We start from the raw sequence: 24,037 nt of genomic DNA on the forward strand, positions 1-24,037 counted from the left end.
CTCATGTTGGCATCATCATCATAGCCCTGATGTCTCATGTCAGCTATAGCAATTCCCGTATCTTTCAGCTTTTTAAGCAGCACATTTGTCATACCAGCTCCTGTCAATGTCAATAAATTCTAGAAAATGCTCTGACAGTAACCATTGCTGGGACATTTTCAGTAGGTTCTGCTGTTATTACAAAATGCACCATTAAAGCCATTTGTTCCGTATGGCTGATGTCAGGTGTGCAGTCCAGAACAACAGAGTAATATCTTGCTGACTTCAGATCTGTCACAATCCTCTGTTTGACTTTTGTTGCCCGTAACTGTATGATTTCATTTTGAATTGTTTTCCCAAGGTAGTGGTGTGTGTACATTTCTTGGGTGGCGACTCTTCTTAGATGCTCCTGGAGTACAGCAGCAAACAGCCATCAACTCCACAATTTTAAGGAAGTTTCCATTGTTTGGCACATACAGCTGATCTTAAGTGCCACGCAGTGCTAGGTTTTGGATAGCAAGCATTCTCACAATGGCAATGAGCCTTTTCAGAAAATTTTGCCAGTAAAGAGACTCTGATGCAATCTTCTCTTGATGCTGAACATCCATGGTGGCCTTTAATCTTAGTCCCATCTCAAGCTCTTTCTATGGAATGCTCTCCGGTGATTTGCTGCTTTCTCATGGCATGCCAAATTTCTAGCCAGATTTTTCCAGTCCTTTGTTCCTGTAGAACCCAATGTGGCTGGAACATTAGACTGGCAGAGTTTGCAACAAAAACAGTATGCAGCATTCTGGGTTTTTGATTGAGTACATAAGCCATGGCCTCTCCACTTTGTCACCACTGGGGATTTCATGCCAGTAATGTGTTGGATGGAAACTTCTATTTTCATTGTCTTTGGGGAACATGAAGTTTTTCACTTGCTGTGGCCCATGCAGTACAAGGAAGCCCCTCAGGCTACTGCTCAAGTGCGTCCACCGTCCTGGATCATCTAGACTTAAGGAACTAAACTCAACAGCAGCAGTTTCTTCACCACACTCTTCTCTGATCTACACTTTTCTTCAGGAATGTGCATGGTTACATCCATTTGAGATGGAGATATGGATGCTGCAGTGGCTGCCAGGTCACCTGCACTCTGACTACCTGGAAGATCAGGCATTTCCTCTCTACTCACATCTTAACTGGGGCCAGAAGCCTCACTGTGAACATTTGTGTCTATGCATCTCAGAAGAGCTCCTTCCCGCTTAGATAGAAAAGCTTCCTTTGCTTTCTTTCTTTTTCTAAATGCTGCCCCAGAGGGACGTTTTCTTCTTTCACTCATGACTGCTGTTCTGTGCCAGCTATAGTGGCTCTCAACACTCAATTGAAGGAGACAAATAAGCAGGCTGGTAGCAGGGCCTGAGTGAGGGAAGATATCAGCGTCTTAAGGGCCTAACTCGTTCCTACTACTTCAGTTGACTGCCTGTTCTCCTCAAGTGGGTTCAGGGAAGCAGCAGGAAACAGGAAGCTCCCTGAGAAGCTGGTGTTAATCAGTCCAGGCTCCTGTGGGTGCTAGAAAGTTACATAATAGGCTCCTCCTCCACTCTCCCCCTGCAGCTCCTGTTGCTTTCTGTTATTCCCTCTCACCTTTTCTCCTGCTTGCCTATGTCTCTTGTGCCCTCCTTCCTCCAGCACAGCACTCCACCCTCTCTGTGCATCTAGAGCAGAGAGAATACATATGCACCAGCAGCAGACACAATTTTCTAAACTCTGGGTCCTAGTGGTGCCCCCCCACAGTCTGGCACCTGAGGCAACCTCTTCAGTTTACCTCATGGTAAGGCCAGCCCTGGATGCAGAGATAAAGTTTCTTGATACCTTAAGTTACTGCTTCTTGGAGTAGCTAGTCCTGGAACCCACAAGAGGAAAGGCAATTCTTGATTTAGTTCTGAGTGGAGCAGAGGATCAGGTCAAAGAGGTGAATATAGCTGGACTGCTTGGTAATAGTGACCATAATATAATTAAAGTTAACACCCCTGTGGCGGGGAAAAAAAATCACAATGGCCCAACACTGTAGCATTTAATTTCAAAAAGGGGAACTACACAAGAATGAGGAGGTTAGTTAAACAGAAATTAAAAGGTACAGCACCAAAAGTTAAATCCCTGCAAGCTGCATAAAAACTTTTTAAAGACACTATAATAGAGGCTCAACTTAAATGTATACCCCAAATTAAAAAGCATAGTAAGAAAACCAAAAAAGAGCCACAGTGGCTGCCAGGGTTCCTTCCCCACTCTGAACTCTAGGGTACAGATGTGGGGACCCACATGAAAGACCCCCTAAGCTTATTCTTACCAGCTTAGGTTAAAAACTTCCAAGGTACATGTTAGGATATAGATATTCAGACCTGTCTGTAAAGGCCTATACTCTAAGAATTTAGCTGTATTCTTTATCACTTGGCTAGTTAGAGGTATAAAAGAAAGAATAAAAATCACTGTCTGCCAATGTAAGGTCCTTCTCTTACTGTGACAGTCTGAGGCCCTGTTCTTAGGCTAAGGCCTTTGGCTAAGCAACAGAGGCAGCCATAAGCTGGGAAGTGACCAGTCACCTCCTCACATTCCAAACTAGTCACATTGAAATAAGGTGCTATTGGGCTGTTAGGAATACAATCCTGTCCTGATAATGCCTGTCACCTCCAGAGAAAGGGAAGTGCCTAGAAGATGTAAAAGGAAACTTAGTTTGATAGCATCCTGTCTGGCAAGAACTCACTTATCAATAGCTGGGATGTGAAATCCTCACTTCTGTATTGTTTTGTCATTATAGTTCCCACTTTGCTATTGTCTGTATAATCTCTGTCTGGTTCTGTGATTGTTCCTGTCTGCTGCATAATTAATTTTGCTGGGTGTAAACTAATTAAGGTGGTGGGCTATAATTGGTTACATAATCATGTTACAATATGTTAGGATTGGTTTGCTAAATTTCAGGAAAATGATTGGTTAAGGTACAGCTAAGCAGAATTCAAGTTTTACTATATAGTCTGCAGTCAATCAGGGAGTGGGTGGGTGGGGGATGGGGAAATTGGAATCATTTTTGGCTAAGGGCAGGAATGGGAACAGGGACACAGGTGTAAGGCTCTGTGGTGTCAGAGCTAGGAAGGGGGATACTAAGGAAGGAAACTGGAACCATGCTTGCTGGAAGTTCACCCCAATAAACATCGAATTGTTTGCACCTTTGGACTTCGGGTATTGTTGCTCTCTGTTCATGCGAGAAGGACCAGGGAAGTGGGAGAGTGAAGGAATAAGCCCCCTAACAGTACAAACTTTGCCTTCTCCTTGAACAGTATGCTGCCACCACCAAGCGTTTTAAACAAAGAATAGGGAAAGAGACCACTTGGAGACATCTTCCCCCAAAATATCCCCCCAAGCCCTACATACCCCCTTTCCTAGGGAGGCTTGAGAATAATATCCTAACCAATTGGTTACAAAATCATCAAAGACCCAAACCCCTGGATCTTGGAACAATGGAAAAACCAGTCTAGTTCTTAAAAGGACGGATTTTATTAAAAAAAGAAAGGTAAAAATCATCGCTGTAAAATCAGGATGGAAAATACTTTACAGGGTATTCAGATTCAAAGCACAGAGGATCCCCCTCTGGGCAAAACCTTAAAGTTACAAAAAACAGGAATAAACCTCTCTCTTAACACAGGGAAAATTCACATAAAACAAAAGATAAACTTATCCGCCTTGCCTGGCTTACCTATACTGGTTGCAATATTGGAGACTTGGATTAGGATGGGTTGGAGAAGATGGATTTCTGTCTGGCCTCTCTCACTCCCAAGAGAGAACAACCACGTAAACAAAGAACACAAAACAAAAGCCTTCCTTCCCCCAAGATTTGAAAGTATCTTGTCCCCTTATTGGTCCTTTGGGTCAGGTGCCCGCCAGGTTAGCTGAGCTTCTTAACCCTTTACAGGTAACAGGATGTTGCCTCTGGCCAGGAGGGATTTTATAGCACTGTATACAGAAAGGTGGTTACCCTTCCCTTTATATTTATGACAGTGGCTAAACAAAGTAAAAAGAGCAGTGAGAGGCAAAAAGGCATTCTTTAAAAAAGGAAATTAAATCCTAGTGAGGAAAATAGAAAGGAGCATAAATGCTGGCAAATGAAGAGTAAAAATATAATTAGGAAGGCCAAAAAAGAATTTGAACAGCTAGCCAAAGACTCAAAAAGTAATAGCAAAATTTTTTTAAAATACATCAGAAGCAGGAAGCCTGCTAAAGAATCAGTGGGGCCACTGGATGATCGAGATGCTAAAGGAGCATTCACGGACGATAAGGCCATTGTGGAGAAACTAACTAATTCTTTGTAATGGTCTTCACTGTTGAGGATGTGAGGGAGATTCCCAAACCTGAGCCATTCTTTTTAGGTGACAAATCTGAGGAACTGTCCCAGATTGAGGTGTCATTAGAGGAGATTTTGGAACAAATTGATAAACTAAACAGTAATAAGCCACCAGGACCAGATGGTATTCACCCAAGAGTTCTGAAGTGGAGAGACTGATGCAAAGAATTAATTTAGCTTCTCTACAACGGTCTAGTCTTCTCTGAGTGCTCCTTTAGCACTTTCATTGTCCAGTGGATCCACTGACTGAATAGCAGGCTTCCTCCTTTCTGATGTACTTAAAAAATTGTTTGTGTTTTTTGCTAGTTGCTCTTCAAATTGTATATTGGGCTACCTAATCATATTTTTACGTTTGACTTGCCAGAGTTTATGGTCATTTCTATTTTCCTCAGTACTATTTGACTTCCATTTTTTAAAGGATGCCTTTTTGTCTCCAATCACCTCTTTCACTCTGCTGTTCACTCTGAGTTTTTTGTCCTTTAACTATTTTTTTATTATTATTATTAGTATTATCATTATTATTTGGGGTATTATATTTATTTTGAGCCTCTGTTATGATTTTTAACGAGTTTCCATGCAGCTTGCAGGCATTTCACTCCTGTGACTGTTCCTTTTAATTTTAATTTAACTAGCTCTCTTGTTTTTGTGCTATTCCCCTTTTTGAGTTTAACTCTTCTTTGGTGGGGTTTCTTTGATATTTCCCTCCCCCCGCTGCAAAGATGGTAAATTTAACTACACTGTGGTCACTATTATCGAGTGGTGCAGCTATTGCCACCTCTTGGACGAGACCCTGTGTTCCATTTAGGACTAAATTCAGAATTGTCTCACCCAGTGTGGGTTCCAGCAATACATGATCCAAGAAGAAGTAATTAATGGTGTCCAGAAATTTTATCTCTGCATGCATCCCATCTTGAGATGACATGTACCCAGTCAATATGGGGATAGTTTAAAGCCCCCATTATTATTGGGTTCTCTGTTTTTGTAGCCTCTCTAATCTCCTGAGCATTTCACTAGCATCATCACTATCCTGATCAGTAGTATATTCTTATTGCTACAAGCATGCCATTTCTATCCACAGAGATTCTGTGGTAAACTTTGCTTCATTTAAGATTTTTTACTATATTTGACTCCATGCTTTCTTTCACATATAGCACAACTTCCCCACCAGGGCAACCTACTCTGTCATTCCTATGTATTTTGTATTCTGGTATTACCATGTCCCATTGATTATCATCAGTCCATCAAGTTTCTGTGGTGCCTGTTATATCTTTATCTCACACTGTTGCCATTGTTAACAATTACCATGTTAACTGGGACTAATTATATTCTCATCCTTTAATTCTTTATTGATTGAATCCCATACCATCTTTTCCATTATTTGGGCTGGGATTTTAATCAGAGTAGTTGACTAAATTACCCAGATCATGCTGATTGTCTTTTTGGAATATTGGCATAGCATTAGCATTCTTCCAGTCTTATAGAATTTCCCCAGTATTCCAAGATTGAGTAAAAATTAACTTCAACAGGGCAACAACCACCTCAGAAAGCTCTTTTAGGACTCATGTGTGCATGTTATTCAAACCTGCTAATTTAAAAAATGTTAAGCCCTAGAAGATATTGTTTAACATCTTCCATAGTTACTAATGGACTGAGAAGTACTTCCTCGTGCCCAAGTGATGTGAGTAAAATATCCTGCTTCTTTCTATATCGAGAAATATTTATTGAATTTTACTATCTTAATTTATCAGTGGGTCTACACCTTATTACAGGGGTTCCCAAACTTGGTTCATGGCTTGTTCAAACAAAACGCTTTGTTTACCTGAGCGTCCGCAGGTACAGCCGCTCACAGCTCCCAGTGTCTGCGGTTTGCCATTCCTGGACAATGGGAGCTGTGGGAAGTGGCACGGGCCAGGCCACTGCTTCCCACAGCTCCCATTGGCTGGGAACAGCAAACTGCGGCCACTGGGAGCTGCAAGCGGCCGTACCTGAGGACGTTCAGGTAAACAAAGTGTCTCACGGCCCGCCAGGAGCTTACCCTGAACAAGCCACAAACCCCTGCCTTATTTGGATTTCTTCTGTTCCTGGTGTGGTTAGAAACATCTAGTTATTATCCTTAGCCCTGCCAGCCATGGATTTTTCCGATACCTTTAGCCTTCATAATCAATATTCTACCCGCCATAATTTCTAGTTTATACTGATTGCGAGCTACTTCCCCTTTTTCCATACTATATAGAATGTTTCTCCTTTCTAACTGCTGCCTTTGTAACACTGACAGACCCCAGTTGTCAGTGGGCGGGATCAAACCTGGGACCTTTGGAACTAAATGCATTAGCTGAAAGCCATATGGCTGTTAGCTAAGGTTGTAGAGCAGACTCATTAATCTCTCTCTTTAAGTGGCCTTCGTGCCACTAGATGGGACAGAACGCCACCACACCCAGGAAGTGTGTGGGTTTCATACTTCCGTTAGCTGAGAAAGCCCACCCCGAACTTCAGAGCCTTCCCAGTTGAAATCCCGGACAAGCCCTCTGTAGGGGAACTCAGCCAGGGCTCATCCCTTGGCGGCGTGGTGGGGCACCACACCGCCTCACTACACTCTTTGCTAGGTTGGGGAATACCCAGTCCATGGCCCAGTCCTTCAGGCTGGGTCCCGCAAGCAGTTCAATATAAGCCCAGGCTCTGGGTCAGGGCGGGGCAGCAAACAAACAGTCAGGGGCTCAGGCAGGGACTGAGCCAAATAGTTCAGTAGAAGCCCAGGCTCCTAGCTTTAGCAACCAGGGGGAGGGGGGAGACTGCCACCCGCGAGGTGGGTGGCAGGGGGGACGCAGGCCCACCCACTCCACTGCGTCCCAGCCCGGGGCCCTAGCAGCGGCCAAAGACCCGCTGCTGTGTCAGTGGGGATCCTGGCCACAATACATTGACATTGGCTCTGGCAGTGCTGCAGCCAGACTGGGGTTGGCTGCCCCCAGGCTGCTTCTAGACTCCCCCTCGTAGGGTACCTGGGTCAGGGTGGCATCCTCGGAGGGTTCCAGCACCATGGGCTCCTCTGGGTAGCTGGCAAGGGGTAGGCTCGGTAGCTCCTCTGGGTGTCGGTCAGCATCAGGCATTGGCCAGTCCGGGTTGGCCGCGGCTTGCTGGGATCTCCCAAGCCGGAGCCAGGCCACAGGCGTCTGGCCCCTCCTGCTGTCGCCCAACTGAGCTCCAGGGTTGGGCTTTTCTACTTCCTGTCCTGCGCCTTGACCGCCGGGGGGCGGGCGCAGGATCCACTGGCTCCGCCCACTCTGATGTCTGGGGAGGTTCTTCCCTCTGCAGGGTGGTGGGGCACCACACCACCTAACCACACCCCCATTGTAGCACTGACAGACCCCAGTTGTTGGGGGGGGGCAGGATCAAACCCGGGGTCTCTGGAGCATCTCTCTCTCTCTAAGTGGTCTCAGTGCCACTAGATGGGACAGAACACACACCCAGGAGGTGTGGGGATTACACCCTCACATTGCTTTTTAACCACTATGGGCTTTTAACCAAAGTTGGCCTGATTTGGAATTGTGGCTTTTTGACCATCTCAGTGGTGCTGGAACTAAGGGTGCTACCGCACCCCCTGGCTTGAAGTAGTCATAACAAACACCAAATACATTGTTTCCATCAGCATCCCCCCCCCCCATAAAAACTGTTCCAGCACCCCAAGGACCCCTACTTAACCTACTCCCAATTTTCATCAAATTTGCTATATGATTTTTTTTTACCAATTTCACTCATAATTTTCCTCAGCGTTGGGCAGTTAGCCCATCTGAAGCACCATACACAAATCGGTTTTCACTGTTCAAAGTCACGAGGTGACGGAGAGAGGAGGCAATTGCTAATGGAAGGCAGACTTGAGCAACAGCAATATATAATGCCACTGCACCCAAACGCCCAGCTCAGGGGCCCTGCCTGCACACGGGGCTATGCACCCGCCATGCCAGCCCCCTGCAGCCAGGGCAGGTGCCTTCCGGAGGCTCAGCTGCTCCCCGTGCCTATCAGCAACTGGCTGCCCTAAGGCAGGCGCGCGGCTGCGGCTCTGAGAGATGCGTCTAACCGGTGGGGCGTGTCCACGGGGCGGGGCTACCTCAGAGAGGCGTCGTGCCACACACCTGGGAGCCAGTCAGGCGCTGAGGGCACTCGGCCTGTGCCCATGTCAATGAGCTGCGGGGTGGTTGGACGCCGCCGGTGGCATGGGGCTGCTCCGGACAGGGCTGTGCCCACGTGTGCGGTCGCCGCCTCTTGACTCCGAGGAGCTAGGCTCGCTCCCCCTCCCGCCACAGAGCCGGCGCGAGTATCTGGTCCTCCCAGGCCAGCGAGGCAGCCGGAACCGCAGGCCAGACAAGCCATTGGGAGCAGCCATAGAGCGCGGGGCCTCCGCCATCAGGGAGATGAGCCGAGAGCGGGCGGTTGGGTCTTTCCCCATCCCCGAACCCCCCCTTTCCACCCCGCGCCGCCTTCGGCTCCCCTGCCCTTGAGCGCCCTCTGCTGCCTCGGCTGGAGCCTCCGCCCAGCCGCTACCGCTCCGCCAACCCGCTGGGCCGGGCTTTCCGCGGCTCTGGGGCGCGCGGAGCGTTCACCGCCCCGGCTGCGTCCTGTACAGGCGCTTGCGACGTGCTGCCGCGAAGCGGACCTGGCCGCGCCGGCCCGGCCTGCAGCCGTAGAGGGTGGCGAACAGCGCTGGCGTTTACGTTGCCGTGCGGTTGCAGAGCCAACAGCCCTAGGGCGAGGAACGGGACCGCAGATCGCTGCATCACGTATCCTCAGCTCGCGTTTGATGGCGGTTGTGGGTTTCTTGCAACCTGAAGCGCGGGAGACCATTTCTTTTACAGGGGTAGCTGAGATTTTGGAGTACAAGGAAGCAGCTTCCATTCAATAGTGCTGAACTCCTGCCCCATGATCAGCAAGGTCACTACATATCTACATATACATATGAGGGTACCAAAACAAAGCATGCGTTCCTGTATCTTTCTGAACGTGTGTAGAGCTGATTACTGCGGCACTCTCTTCTTCAGCATCACCAATATCTGCTTCACCTCTCTCAAATTGATCCAAAATATGCCTGATAATTCCTTGTCCTTCAATCTAACAAGTTACTCACCTCTTTGCATCTATCTACTGGTTTCCTCTTGCCCACTGCATCAAGTTTAAAATTATTTTCACCTTCAAGGCCCTGCAACACTCAACCCTGGATCACATCTCAAACCCTCTGTCTTAGATCAATACTGCACCAACAATGTCAGTCTCCACATCCTACAAGTCTACTGTTCACTTACATCTTTTTTTTTTTTTCTACGCATGGAATGCCCTCCCCATCCCTATTTTTCCTAGTTACAACCCTTTCCTCATTCCAGTCCTAAGGACTCATTTCTTCTACAATGCTCATAACTCACAAGTAAATCAAATAATTCAAAAGCCTCTCTAAATTATTACTACTTCCATTTCCTAGTGAGTTTTGTCACATCTAAATCTTCCCAACAGCAACCTCTCAAAGCGAGGGCCTCTCTATTTTACCATCTGATACTTGTCCATGGATGTGAAATTAGTCTGAAACTAGTGCCTAGTGGACATTTATTCACATTACAAAAACTAAGAGTTAGCACCTGTGGTTGAATAAATAACTCCGCTCTCTGTTTCTCATCACACATGTGGGGAAGTTTGCTAAGGTTTATCATCATCTGCTCTGCCATGTCTTATTGTGGCCACAGAGTGATGCAATAGATCACAAAATCATGTATCCGAGCTTCTGTCCTGAAAGCTGACTTTCTGTACAAACTTAAGCAGGTGTGTCTCAATCTCTCTGACACAATGAAGCAAACAGAAGGCAGAATCTTTGTGGGATAAGCTCTACTTGTGGAGAAAAGTACACCTAAAATGGCAGACATGCTAGTGATTCTAAGCCACTGGCTACAGTTATTATCAGGCCCCCATTTATACTCTCTAGTGCAAGACAGGAGAATTCTGAAACTAATGTGCTAATATGAGGTGAAGAAACATAAGGAATCTTAAATAAGGTTGGAACAGCTCAATGCAGGGAACATTGTTTGGAAGAGGAAAACAAGTTCTCTCTCATTTTCAACTCCCAATCAGTTTATTAATTTTAAATTAACTAGTCATTGAACTGAACCAGTTGAATAAATTGAAATGAAGAAAATATTCTCTCTGCCCCTGCAGAAGAAGCTATTGCTGTGAAAAGCTTGTCTAGCATTTCAACAAATTCTGGTTCCAGGTGTTTAACCAGTGACTTCCACCAGGTCAGTGGTTTGACTTTCTTTAAAACTTCAGCAGAAAACGTACTGCTTAATTTTTTTTTCATTTAATTGAGATTATTTTAATAAAGTAAATTTAGGTCATTTCAAATTTAGTAGTACCTGTAGAGGGGCAGCGCTTGAACCTCGTGGCCATAGCCCCTCCCCTGGCCACATGAGGTGGCATCACCCTGACCCCCCCTCAATTCCTGCACACCTAATGCCCTTGAGATCAGACTCTGATGCAGAGGGGACAGAGGGTGGGTCATGGAATATATGTCTGCATCACATCTCGAACAACCACCGATCCAGTAAATAACCATTTCTTTCCCAAGTAGATATACTTGTGTATTCTACTTGGGTGACTTATAAGCAGTACCTTTCTTAGGAGGCGGGGCTCAGAGTCTACCTAAATAAGGATTGCAGGACTGCCCTTTCAAGGCTTGCATCTGCTCTAGTAAATGTAGTAATGGCATAATGCTTCATAAATGTATAGATGGATGACCATGTAGTAGCCCTGCAAATGTCCAATATGGAAATGCCACTGAGGAATGCTATTGACGTTGCTTGTGCTCTTGTTGAATGAGCTCACACCCATGGAGGGGGTGTAGCCAAAGCTATCTCATATGCAGTCTTGATACAGGATGTTATCCATTTACAGACGATCTGTGAAAAGACTGCTTGACCCTTCATGAGATCTCATATGTCACCTTGTGTCTTTGGAGAACTGAGTATGTATGTCCTACTATTTATAGCACCTGAGACATAAGCAGTTCTGGATTTGTACATTAGTGGTAAAGAAAATCCTGTGAATTAAGCTTTGAAATGCCTGTTCCTCATTTCTGACAAGGACACACACATGCTGCAAGAGTGCAATGCACATTCTAGACCAGTGGTTCTCAACCAGGGGTACGCATACCTCTGGAGGTACACGGTGGTACATCGACACATCTAGATAGTTGCCTAGTTTTATTCTGGGCTACATAAAAAGCACTAATGAAGTCAGTACAAACTAAAATTTCATACAGACAATGACTTGTTTATACTGCTATTCCAAATTTATTTATTTTATAATTATATGGTAAAAATGAGGAAAGTAAGCATTTTTTTCAGTAATAGAGTGGCTGTGATACTTTTGTATTTTTATGTCTGAATTTGTAAGCAAGTAGTTTTTAAGTGAGGTGACACTTGGTGGTACGCAAAACAAATCAGACTCCTGAAAGGGGGTACAGTAGTCTGGAAAGGTGGAGAGCCACTGTTCTAGACCAGTGGTTCTCAACCTTCTTTCATTTGTGGACCCCTACAAAAATTCAAATGGAGGTGTGGACTCCTTTGGAAATTTTGAATGGATGTGCTGATCTTTTTGGAAATCTATTGTCTGTATATATAGTAGACTTCTGTTCAGTCAGTTTTCAGTCTAAGTCTTTTGCAGACCCCTTAGACATAGGCTAAGTCATGGGGGTCCGTGGACCACAGGTTGAGGACCACTGTTCTAGACAGTCCCTCCCAAATCATGTGCTTTTATGTTTAACCAATTAGCTTTTCGAAATAAAGGCTCTGCTTAGATAAGTGATTACTCTTCATCTGCAATTTAGCATGATATAAAATTCACAAGTACGGGGAGCAGGGCTTGAATTGTTGGTGCAGGGTTCAGTATAACTACAACTCTTCTAAACTGCCCTTTTGTGCTCCAGAATCTGCATTTTCATTTTACAAACATTTCTAGTCCTTATGGTTATGAAGATAACTTTAAAAATATGATACACATCAATAACCAATGCGGTGATGGCTGCCTAAAGTCTGCAGAGAGTCTGAAAGAATGCCCTTGAGATGGGTCAAATACCCTTGTGCATTTCAGATTAAGCACCTGTAAAAATCAGGACCAGATTCTGTGCTGCATCTCCTGAGACTTTATGTCACCTTTCTGCCATCCAGATCCTGGGCTGCTATGGAGAATGAAATTACTTCCAGCATAGGATAGAGGCCGAGTGCTGAGAGCATGCCATCACACACCCAATTTGTTTTACTTTATTTTATATTATTTTATTTTTAACTGCTGCCTTCACCTCAGAACAGCACCTATGCTAGGGTCTCAGGTGTAGCGGGGGAGGGAAGGGAAGATACAAGGTCAGTCTCATAGACTCTATGCTGATCCTACACTGAGGAACTTCTCCCCCTACCCGTTGCAACCCCTTTACATACTCTATAAGGTGCCAGATTGGCATATGGGGACAGGTGTGGAGGCCAGAATCTGGCTCCATGATTATAAATCCTTTGAGATCCTGGGTTAGTAGGTGTGATAGAAGGGCAAGGGCATAACAACGGTGTGTCTGGTAGAATTTTATCACTATCACACCAAAATTCTGACAAAATTAAAAACAACCCAAAATGTCCTCAGTTTTCCTCAGCAAAATGTAAGGTTCCTGCTTGCAAAAACTGCATCTTGTTTTCATGAAAAATTCAAGGCAAACGAACATGAACTGATAAAAATTTGACTTTTTTTGTTCCTGAGGGTGAGAATTCCCCTGGACTGTAATTTATGCTGATAACCAAATGCAATACATTCATTCCTTGTATTGAAGTGGGGCTACTCATGCAAGAATGTAGTGTGTTAATTGTGAGTAGGTTACAGTTTAAAATGAATTAATTTTATTAATTTGAGTTTATTCTAGTTAATTAATACAAGTCTAACACCACCAAATAACATCTGCCTGTATAATACCTATTTGGAGATCATTAATACTATATAACTCTAAGGCCATAGATCAAAGAGAGACTTTATGGAAAGTGTAGGGGAAGTTACATTTCCAGTTACACATACATTATCTTCAACTCCTACCTGTCTGAGTGTTCAATGCAAAGCTGATATAATGAACTGAGGCTCAAGGGATTGGTGATGGCATTTCACCATTAGATAATTCAAATCAAGCCCGGGGTCAGTGGTAACTAAAGGGTGTTACAAGTGGATAGCTATTTGGTGGCCTATATGAAGAGTCCCAGTTTTTAGTGGCCTAATGTCTTCATCCCCCAACCCCCACATAATTGGTATATAACAGTTCTAGCCACCTACCTGATTATTTGGCCTCCATCCCCATAGTATCTGAGTGCCTCTCAAAGTGAAAAGAAAGAAAAGAAAAGAAATAATAATATAAAGTTACCACAGAGAGGCCAACGATTAAGTTGGTTGTGGATACCAAACTAATATCCCACACTTAGAGGTGATTCCATGAAAACATGGGCGAGGCATATTGTGGGGTAGCTTTCATTGCCTCTTCCTGTATTGTACCTGGTCTGTGAGTATAAGGATGACTTCACTGACTTGGCCTGTGTGTCTGGAGCACTAAATTTACAAAGACAATTTACTTTTGAAAGAAAGTATTAACATGAAATTATTAATAGTGCTGTTCCTTCATACAGTAAAAAAAGGTAACCTTTCTGCCCACATGTTGTCTGCGGCAAGAAGGACCGGTTTCAATTTTCTAGGAGTTCTTTCTGAATGCTTACACCTGCTTAAGCCTCCACCACCCAAAAAACATCGTAAACTATATTTAACCCTGGATGACCTTGATGGTCAATATTTCCCACTAACAAGCACTGAGTCTAAAGATTTAAAACAATGAGAACTTTATTAGGGTTAGGGGAGACAACAGAATGAATTTCGGAAAGCTAGGAATTAATAAATTAACAATATCTATTAAGTAAGATTCCCCTCCCTTTTGTGTTTTTTAATAATAGTCCCAACCTCAGTCCATCTCTTGCAGTTGTGAGTGGCTAATGCATTTTAGTCACTTCCCTCATCCCCAATTTCCCAACTCACAGTTTGTTGGCCAAGATTGGTGGAGTCCAAGAATTCTGGGAGGTCATTCTCTAGACGCAGAGAGAAGAGCTGGCTAGTGTTCTTCAGGGGTCTCTACCACCCAGCCCAGCTGAAGTTATTTCAGCTTTGATTGCTGGGTATGAAGACCTGCACCAGAATCTCTGCTCATTACAGCTTCAGTCCAAGGTACCTCAGCACCATCATCTGCTTCAGCTCTGGTTGTTGCCTTGAAGCCATCCGCTCTTTTGAGCCTAACTCTGTGCTGAGCCTTCAGAAAAGGATCAGTAGTATATAGAACCCTTAACAGAGTCCTCATCATCAGAGAGACACTCCCCATGGAAGATAGAAATCTATCTTTTCTGTCAGGTCTGTCCAGGCTCCCTTCCCTATGGGTGCCTGACTATGGTCTAGTCAGGGTGACCCCTTGCCCCAGGCATATTTCATGCAGTTCTTCCATTTTCCACCAAGAATAATAGTATTTTATTTCCCCAAACGCAAAACTTAACTGTATTTTTACTAAAATGCCCCAAATTGTCACATAACCAAAATGTGAATGAGGCTGGCCTATTCATTTGGTGTTCTAAAGAATCTCTGGGGCACTCTTCTCCTTATTCACCAATTGGTGTCAATAGTAAAGTCCCCACTCTCTAGGGCTTCAGACATGAGGCTTACACCTGGAAGGATATAGGCAGCAAAGCCAATAGTATTAGGTGTGACTTGGGGAAGCCAGGGAGAGAACAGCCTTAGAAAAGGGAGTGAGAACCTGCAAAAGTACCCTGAGATCTTAAAAGGATTATCCACAAGCAAAGGGGAAACAGCAAAACATTTAAAGCCAATATTCATGTCCCTTACAAACACCATCAATGCGGAATGATGGAGACATAGATAGAGAATTCTCCTCTCTGATGTGTGTTTAAAAACATTCTTTATTATTATTCTTTATTATTGCTGAAATAGGGGATCCCTTAAGAAGCAGGCACACTGACCTGGCAACTAAATATTAGTTACACAAATGCATATACATATTGCAGTTGTCTGATTTCTTGTACAGAAAGACATGCAGACCACAAGAAGCAGGGGATCTCCCAATGAAATTAATAGGCAACAGGTTTAAAACAAACAAAAGGAAGCACTTCTTCACACAACACACAGTCAATCTGTGGAACTTGTTGCCAGGGATGTTGTGAAGGCCAATACTACAACAGGCTTCAAAAAAGAATTAGATAAGTTTATGGAGGATAGGTCCATCAATGGCTATATGCCATGATTGTCAGGGATGCAACCTTGTGTTCCTACACCTCTGGCTTACAGATGCTGGGAGTGGACAACAGGGGGTGGATCATTTGATACTTGCCCTGTTCTGTTCATTCCCTCTGACGCATCTGGCATTGATCACTGTTAGAGGACAGGATACTTGGCTAGATGGACCATTGGTCTGACCCAGTAAGGTCATTCTTACTGTAATCTTAGCAGCTGTATGTGTCCCATTGTGACTCAGCTTGACACTGAAGCAGGCCATTAATGTTCCCGATATACTCTTTTATAGGGACTTTATATAGTTGTTTGTGTGTCAAGCTCCGTGTCACTAAAAAAGTGAAAAAAGTTGTATTGAGAAAAAAGTGTGTTTAAAAAAAACACTCAAAAGTTTTAGTCTTGAGTGAGCCCAGCGTGAGTGACAGTGCTATGCTGGGACTCAGAGTCTGACTCCTAATCTCTTCAATCAGGACTTGGGAGCACTAAAGGGTGGCAACTCAGCACTTTGTGGCCTGGGGGGACACTTTGGCGATGGAAGAGTCGCAAGGAACTCTTCATGGCTTAAGGAACAGAAATCATAACTCAGGTCATTTGAAAGTGGGAGGAAAGCAAGTGGTAGAATGGTTTTAAAAAAAGTAGATATACTAACCTAATCAAAACTTCACATTCCCCAAATGAGAAGTGGGTAAGCTGAATTTATCCTGAACTACACTACAAGAAGAGAGTAAGTAATGGGATGGTGAGAAGAGAAGAGGAAACCTTACAAAGGAAGATGCTTATCCATGAAGCTCCTATTCGTAAGTATTTCAACTGAAATTTAGTTCTTCAGAGAACAATACAAAAATGGTGTGTGTGATTCAAGGCCATATACAGAAATTATGCCCACTTCAGGTACTCCTCTGTGACAATGAGAATGACAAATGGGAGAGTGCTACCAGAGGCCTTTAATCTCTTCCATCAGGAAATGTTAAATGTACAACTTGAAAAAGTTTGGATTAAATTCTGAGGGCACCTTTTAAAAAAAAACATGACCAAAAATTATCCGTAGTTGTGGGTATCAGAAACCTGAGTTTATTTTCAGGACATGCAACAGCAGGATTGTATTTGGAGCCTATTTCCTTTGGTATCAAAGTGCCATGGCTGGGAACAGCATCCGTAAAACAAATGGAAAGGGTAAGAGAGGCAGGGAAGCAAAGGGAAGGAAGCCAGGATGAGGCTGCAAACTGCATCCTTCTCCCACCCTCCCAGATCTCCCATTACCTTTATGGATATATAGAGCATCAGGGAATGGTCTGGATAATTCTCCTGCTCTTCACATGCGTCTCTCATTCATTTTACATGTTTTATTTCATCTTATTTATATTATTATTTACCAGTATTTCAGTTTATTATGCTGAATATCTGTTAATCCAAGGAACGGCCTAATGATCACAAGTAGAATCTAATCAGAAGGACACTAGCTGCTGGCAGCACAACGATGTTCATGGATATTGCAGCTACGAATAAAAATACAAATTGAACACTGAGAGTTAGAAGTTGATTTGACTGCTAGCTGATTGTGAAATAGTTATACAGGAGCAGGCTAATCCATTTAATCGGCTCCAAATACAGTTTTTAGCTCCTCAGAGGCATTGACCACACCATGCAGAAAGGTTCTAGAGCCAGATCACACCCAAATGATCACCCAAATCACTCCTGGTGAAGGCTGCGCCAATTTAAATATCACAGAGCAAAATGACATCTTTCGCTAAGCAGGGAACAGTGACACTGAGGTGCAAATATATGCTGATTATTCAAATATAAACAAATTCAGTGAACACATGTACTTGACTCATCTGCTCCTGAGCTCTCCTTCCCAGCTGCAAAACATAACCCCTGCAATCTCCCTAGTTTTCCTCAGCCCCCAGTGAATGCTGGGATTTAGTTGGGGATTGGTCCTGCTTTGAGCAGGGGGTTGGACAAGATGACCTCCTGAGGTCCCTTCCAACCCTGATATTCTATGATTCTATGATCCCTTGCTTCCTTCCAGTGGGTGAAGAGCCTCGCTGAATACCTCTTCCCAGCCACCAGCATCTGCATGATGCAAGAAGCTACTCTGGATTCCACACTTTATCCTCTGTCCACAGCCTGCTCTCCCAGCATACACTCATCCCCTGCTGATTCCCAACTTCTGCCTGAAGTCAGCAACCACACAAGGGGAGGAAGGGGATAAACCAGAACAGAGCCAGTGAGAGTAGGACCATTCCCATCAAGATGGCCAGACTGGATTCACTAGCCAGGAGTCCCAACACTGCTCTGTCTCCCAAGGTCCAAAAACTGTCCCTCCTGCACAGCACAGAAACCCAGTGTCCATGTCATGGAACCTGGGAATTGTCCAGTCCATAAGGATCAGACAGCACCTTACAATTAATACGAAAGAGGAAGAGATAGAGAAAATCATAATCTCACATACACCAAAAAATGCTGGCTCACCTGCCCCAGAGCACTGGGGTGATTGCATCCCTTCAAGAGAATCTACGTATTCACTCCCCAGCCATTCTGCATAGGTTGTTTTCTCTCCTACTGGTACAATCTTAACGGTGGAATCTTTAAAGATCAAATCTGTTCCTAGGAAATCTGAGGAATCAAACATTTTGAATCCATTTCCATTGCTGTCATTTCCAAAGAAATCCTGAAAGCAATGCAGTTTCCATTAGTACCAGAGTTTGTATTATATAGCCAGTGTTATATTCACCTTTAGCAACATACATAACACAGTGGAAACTCACCCTCTCCATTTCTCAGAAGCTCACAGACAAACAATTCTAACTTCAAATTATTTGCCCTTTATATTGTCATAAGTTTTTAAAATCAATTTGGAGTAACATTTTGTGTTAGTTAAAGGAGCGCAATAGAATATTCCAATTAAGGGTGAAAAGCTTCTTCAGTGTCAAGCCCATTCAGTTCAGGGCCAGTCTGCTGAGACTTCCAGTATTGGAGCCAATTAGCAAGGTATTTTCTGTGATCGTTATGGCATAACTTGAACCTTTTTTCTATCTGGAACTCCCACCATAGTTGGCTTTCACATCCATCCATCTATTTAAAATGTAATACATAAGGGCCAAATTCTGCTCCCTGGTTCTGTGTCAAAGTGAAGGCAGCGGTTAAAAATAAAATAAAATAAAACAAATGGGGAAAAAGGAATATAGATAGCAATCACTATAAATTGGAAGTTATGAAGTGTAGAAATTTGCTAAAGAAAGCTAAAAACATCAGAAAAAACCCATGGCCAGCAGTGACAACAAAAACAAGGAATTTTTAAAGAATATTAGGAACAAAAGAAATCCCAACAATGTTATAGGACCATTACTAGTATCTTAGTATTAGATAAGGCACAATTGTTAAAAATGATGAATTCAAATCAACTTCTTCCTCCTTCTCTTCCTCCTCTGTGCTTCCAGGGTGCTAACAGGGGGAGCATGGAGAGTCCAGGAGACAGTCTCCATATTCTTAGTTCCTGCGTGGGGCATCTCAGCCGCCCTCGATAGCCAGTATCAGGGAAAGCCCTGCTCAGCTACTGCATCCCTGCTATGGCACATGTTCAGTGGAGACAGAATCGTCAGAGAATTTAGCTGCCAAACTAACATACCACTACAGAGTACGTGCACACTCAGATTTTCATAAGCTTGTAACTCAGCCATAGTTGGACAGATTTCCAGGGGGCTGGCAAAAGGCACATCCCTGACTATAGACACATCCCTTCCAAATTTCAAGTCCCTGCTCCAAAGCATGAAGTCATTAGCGGTCAACAAAATGGTGTTCTATTAACATGAGCAAAACAATGTATTTTCCTCTAATCTTGTGCTCAGAGAGAGTTGAACCATTTAGTTGAAACTTTCTCAAAACATTCATCTTGAAGCAGACACACAGCATGGAAAATTTTAGTCCCACTTGTTTAAGTTTAGTAAAGTTATAAGCAACTGAAAATAGAGTCTTATAATGGACAGTGTTGGGCAGCCTTAAGTTTAGGTGTCAGTACCTGCACCACCTATAATAAACTGAATAGTTTGAGGGGTTGTTGTTGTTTTGGAGAGTCTGCTACTAAGCCCTGGAGGCATTATGCTTTCAAAAGTCTTCTATGTAATTACAATAATTTATCATACATGCTCTTTTCTCATGTAACTGTTGCATTTCTATTCATGAGTTTAGGAAGATTTCAGGATAAACAAGTATTCTGGTTGTGCACATTTTCTTTTATATTTTTAAATTATGAAATTAGGAGCATTCCTTAGGCTTTTGGAAATTTGCCGTTGCAGCCTGTGATTGGGCCAAGTTTGGATACCCCTGCTCATGATGATCTGAGAACGGCCTGCGTTGACTTCTTATATAGTGCCTAACTACCTCATCAGGTGAACTAATTGTAAATTATACCTGAGCTTTGTCCAGTAGTCCATATACAGCAAAAATGTTGGTGTCCGGGTGGACCATGACAACCTGAGCAGGCACCTGAGCCAAGTGACACTGAGCAAACTGATTGATTTCAGCACGGGCTCCATTTGGACACAGTAACTGGAAATCACTGGACTGCAAGTGAAGAGCCCAGGAATCAGCATTGTTACCTGAAAAAGGAAACTTGCCATTATGACTCACTGAATGCTTTAGAATAAAGACGACAACAAAAATAATGAGTTGTAATAAAAAGTTATATAAAACTAAATACCATCAGTGTTCTCAAAAACTGTTGAGTGCTTGACAAAGGCCACATCACCAGAATCCTCCACCAGACACCTTAAAATAAATAAGACAGATAAAATTCAATGCAATACAATGCAATGACATACAAACTCAATACAGTGCAATGTCATGAATGCATCTTTAGTTTGTATAGTATCTTTCATAAAAACTGTCTACCAAAATACTTCATAAGATTAGGATCTGATATGCCATCATGTGCCAGCAATGCCTCTCTGCCATGTACATTGGCCAAACCGGAGAGTCTCTACGCGAAAGAATAAATGGACACAAATCTGACATCAGGAATTACAACATTCAGAAACCAGTAGGAGAACACTTCAATCTCTCTGTTCACTTGATTACAGACCTAAAAGTTGCAATTCTTCAACAAAAAAACTTCAAAAACAGACTTCAGCGAGAGACTGTTGAATTGGAATTAATTTTCAAACTGGATACAATTAACTTAGGCTTGAATGGAGACTGGGAGTGGATGGGTCATTACACAAAGTAAAACTATTTCCCCATGTTTATTCCCCCTCTTCACCCCACACTGTTCCTCAGACGTTCTTGTCAACTGCTGGAAATGGCCCACCTTGATTATCACTACAAAAGGTCCCCCCTCTTCCCCCCACCGCTCTCCTGCTGGTAATAGCTCACCTTAAGTGATCACTCTCCTTACAGTGTGTATGGTAACACCCATTGTTTCATGTTCTCTACGTATATAAATCTCCACACTGTATTTTCCACTGAATGCATCCGATGAAGTGAGCTGTAGCTCACGAAAGCTTATGCTCAAATAAATTTGTTAGTCTCTAAGGTGCCACAAGTACTCCTTTTCTTTTTGCGAATACAGACTAACACGGCTGCCACTCTGATACCTGCTACTGTATTTTCTACTCCATGCACCTGATGAAGTTGGTTTTAGCCCATGAAAGCTTATGCCCAAATACATTTGTTAGTCTCTCAGGTGCCACAAGAACCTCATTGTTTTTGCTGAGACACATTAACACGGCTACCCATCTGAAACCTTACTGACTTCACTACTTATGTTCTTCTTGTACATGGTAGGTTGCAGGGCTGCTATTAGCAGGTCAGGCTGCTGTATAAGTTATGGACTGAGACAAGCCCTTCTTCCTCAGAGGGATACACACCAGATGTGTTCACTGTAAGATCCGTTAATGTTCTGCCAAGTATGACTGAGAGTCACTTAAATAAAATGTTACACATAGCACCACCTACTGGCTGAACAGAAGAATACAGTTTAGCAATCCGTTTCATCTCCTTTAACTTCTATGTTCTTACCATATATAAAATTTACACTATCATATTGTCTTTGAAGTTCAGTCTGTAACATGTCTCTAAATCATACTGGTTTTCTAACTACACAACTCAAACACATAACAACTTGGTCATCTAGTTGTCGGTGGTTTGTAAGTCTTGAGTCATCGTCTTCTTACTCTGCATCCCCCATCTTCAGAGTTTGCTCTGTTGACTGTATTTTCTGAAGAACAAACTGTAGATGTTGATAGTTTCTATTAAATTTTCCCATGTTGATCGGTGCTGAATTCTTTTCCTTTATGACAGCTGGACATAGGTGGTGTGTGACTCTTTCATTTGGGGAGGCTTATGTGAGCGACAGCAGCTCCCTCTGCCCTGAGGCCCTGCCCCTGCGTGGCCTGTTCCCCTGAGGCCTGCCCCCAAGCCACCTCTTTCCAACCTGCCTCTTCCCCCGAGGCCCTGTCCTCGCTCCACCTCTTCCCGCCCCCCACTCCACCTCTTCCCCGAAAGCCCCACCCACCCACCACTCGATCCTTTGCATCCCCTCTCCCGCCATCACTCACCCTTAAGGCAGGAAAAAAGTGGGAGGGCATAGCCCATCACTTTTAAATGCGGGACGACTAAGCGCTCCCACCTTTTTCCTGCCTTAACAATGAGCAACAGGGGGAAGGGGTGGAGAGGAGCAAGTGGCAGGTGGGGGAATCTTGGGGGAAGAGGCAGGGTGGTGGAAGGTAGAGGCAGAGCAAAAGAGAGGCTTTCAGGGAGAAGAGGCAGGGTGGGGGTGGGGCTTCGGGGGGAAGAGGCTGAGCAGCAGCAGGGTCTCGGGGAGGACCGGGGTGGAGCACAGGCAGGGACACGGTCCAGGCACCGGTGCCCCGCCTACTTCTACGGCTCTTCTGGTGGCAGTGCTCCAAAGGCAATGGGCCAGCACGCCTCCAAAGGGAGGTGACCTGTGCTACAGCTGGCATTTCTTGCCCCCCTGCACGGCCAGCCTTTTTTGGGGGAGGCTAAACCTCCCAGCCTCTTATATGTGCCGCCCATGCAGCTGGAATTGTCCAAACTTCTTCTTCATCCAATTTGATACAAATGGAGACACCAGGTTCTAAACACTGCAATTTTCTAACTGAGTGTCTGTCATCTCTTGTAAAAGCATTCGTAAGCTCTTTTTGCCTTTCATCCAGTATGGCTACTTTCTTCATATCTGTCCACTTGGAGATAGATTCTTTTGCAAATGTGGAACTGTACTTCTGAGCTGTTTTACCCTCAGGAGCTGTGCTGGTCTACATTGACCAATATATGCTAGTTAGCATATCTATATCTATATAAAACAATCAATATTTATATCTGTCTATCTCAGGGGTCGGCAACCTTTCAGAAGTGGTGTGCCAAGTCTTCATTTATTCACTTTAATTTAAGGTTTCACATGCCAGTAATACATTTTGACATTTTTTAGAAGGTCTCTGTAAGTCTCTATATTATATAACTAAACTGTTGTCATATGTAAAGTAAACAAGGTTTTCAAAATGTTTAAGAAGCTTCATTTAAAATTAAATTAAAATGATGATCTTAGGCCGCCAGCCCGCGGTTCCATTCACCTAGGCTGGCAGCAGGCTGAGCGGGGCCTGTGGCCGGGACCCTGGCTGGCAAGGGGCTGGCAGCCAGAATCCCAGACCAGCAGCGGGCTGAGCGGGACCATACACACACAAACTCACTCTCCTGCTGGTAATACTTGGAGAGTGGTCAGTTTGGATGAGCTATTACCAGCAGGAGAGTGAGTTTGTGTGTGTATGGGGGTGGGTTTTTGGAGGGGGGTGAGGGAGTGAGAGAACCTGGATTTGTGCAGGAAATGGCCTAACTTGATTATCCTGCACAATGTGTAAAGAGTTGTCACTTTGGATGGGCTATCACCAGCAGGAGAGTGAATTTGTGTGGGGGGGTGGAGGGTGAGAAAACCTGGATTTGTGCTGGAAATGGCCTAACCTGATGATTACTTTAGATAAGCTATTACCAGCAGGACAGTGGGGTGGGAGGAGGTATTGTTTCATATTCTCTGTGTATATATAAAGTCTGCTGCAGTTTCCACGGTATGCATCTGATGAAGTGAGCTGTAGCTCACGAAAGCTCATGCTCAAATAAATTGGTTAGTCTCTAAGGTGCCACAAGTACTCCTTTTCTTTTTGCGAATACAGACTAACACGGCTGTTACTCTGAAGCATGAAGAAAGGCATTGTAAGCTGTGTACAGCCTTCCTGCCCTAAAAAAGTCCTGATAGGTTAGGGGTGGGGCACATACCACACCCTGGCTTTTTGCCGTTGGCCTGCCTCCCATTGTGGGGGTGGTATAGTAGCTGGAGATTGGCTA

The 24,037-nt window shown here is 44.0% G+C and overlaps 2 protein-coding genes across 2 annotated transcripts in view; both read right to left on the reverse strand.

The window, feature by feature from the left end:
- The window catches only part of PIGZ (phosphatidylinositol glycan anchor biosynthesis class Z (Gwada blood group)), a 29,008-nt gene extending 20,216 nt beyond the window's left edge, over positions 1–8,792 (reverse strand). The window contains exon 1 of the mRNA XM_077826833.1: positions 8,591–8,792. Coding sequence (XP_077682959.1) covers positions 8,591–8,792 — 202 coding nt within the window. The remainder of the gene's footprint in view (positions 1–8,590) is intronic.
- An 8,321-nt stretch (positions 8,793–17,113) lies between these two features.
- The window catches only part of MELTF (melanotransferrin), a 70,009-nt gene continuing 63,085 nt past the window's right edge, over positions 17,114–24,037 (reverse strand). The window contains exons 13-16 of the mRNA XM_077826834.1: positions 20,385–20,452; positions 20,096–20,283; positions 18,158–18,356; positions 17,114–17,181 (exon numbers count right to left, since the gene is read on the reverse strand). Coding sequence (XP_077682960.1) covers positions 17,114–17,181; positions 18,158–18,356; positions 20,096–20,283; positions 20,385–20,452 — 523 coding nt within the window. The remainder of the gene's footprint in view (positions 17,182–18,157; positions 18,357–20,095; positions 20,284–20,384; positions 20,453–24,037) is intronic.

Source organism: Eretmochelys imbricata, chromosome 9 (assembly GCF_965152235.1).
Source record: "Eretmochelys imbricata isolate rEreImb1 chromosome 9, rEreImb1.hap1, whole genome shotgun sequence".
NCBI lineage: Eukaryota > Metazoa > Chordata > Testudines > Cheloniidae > Eretmochelys > Eretmochelys imbricata.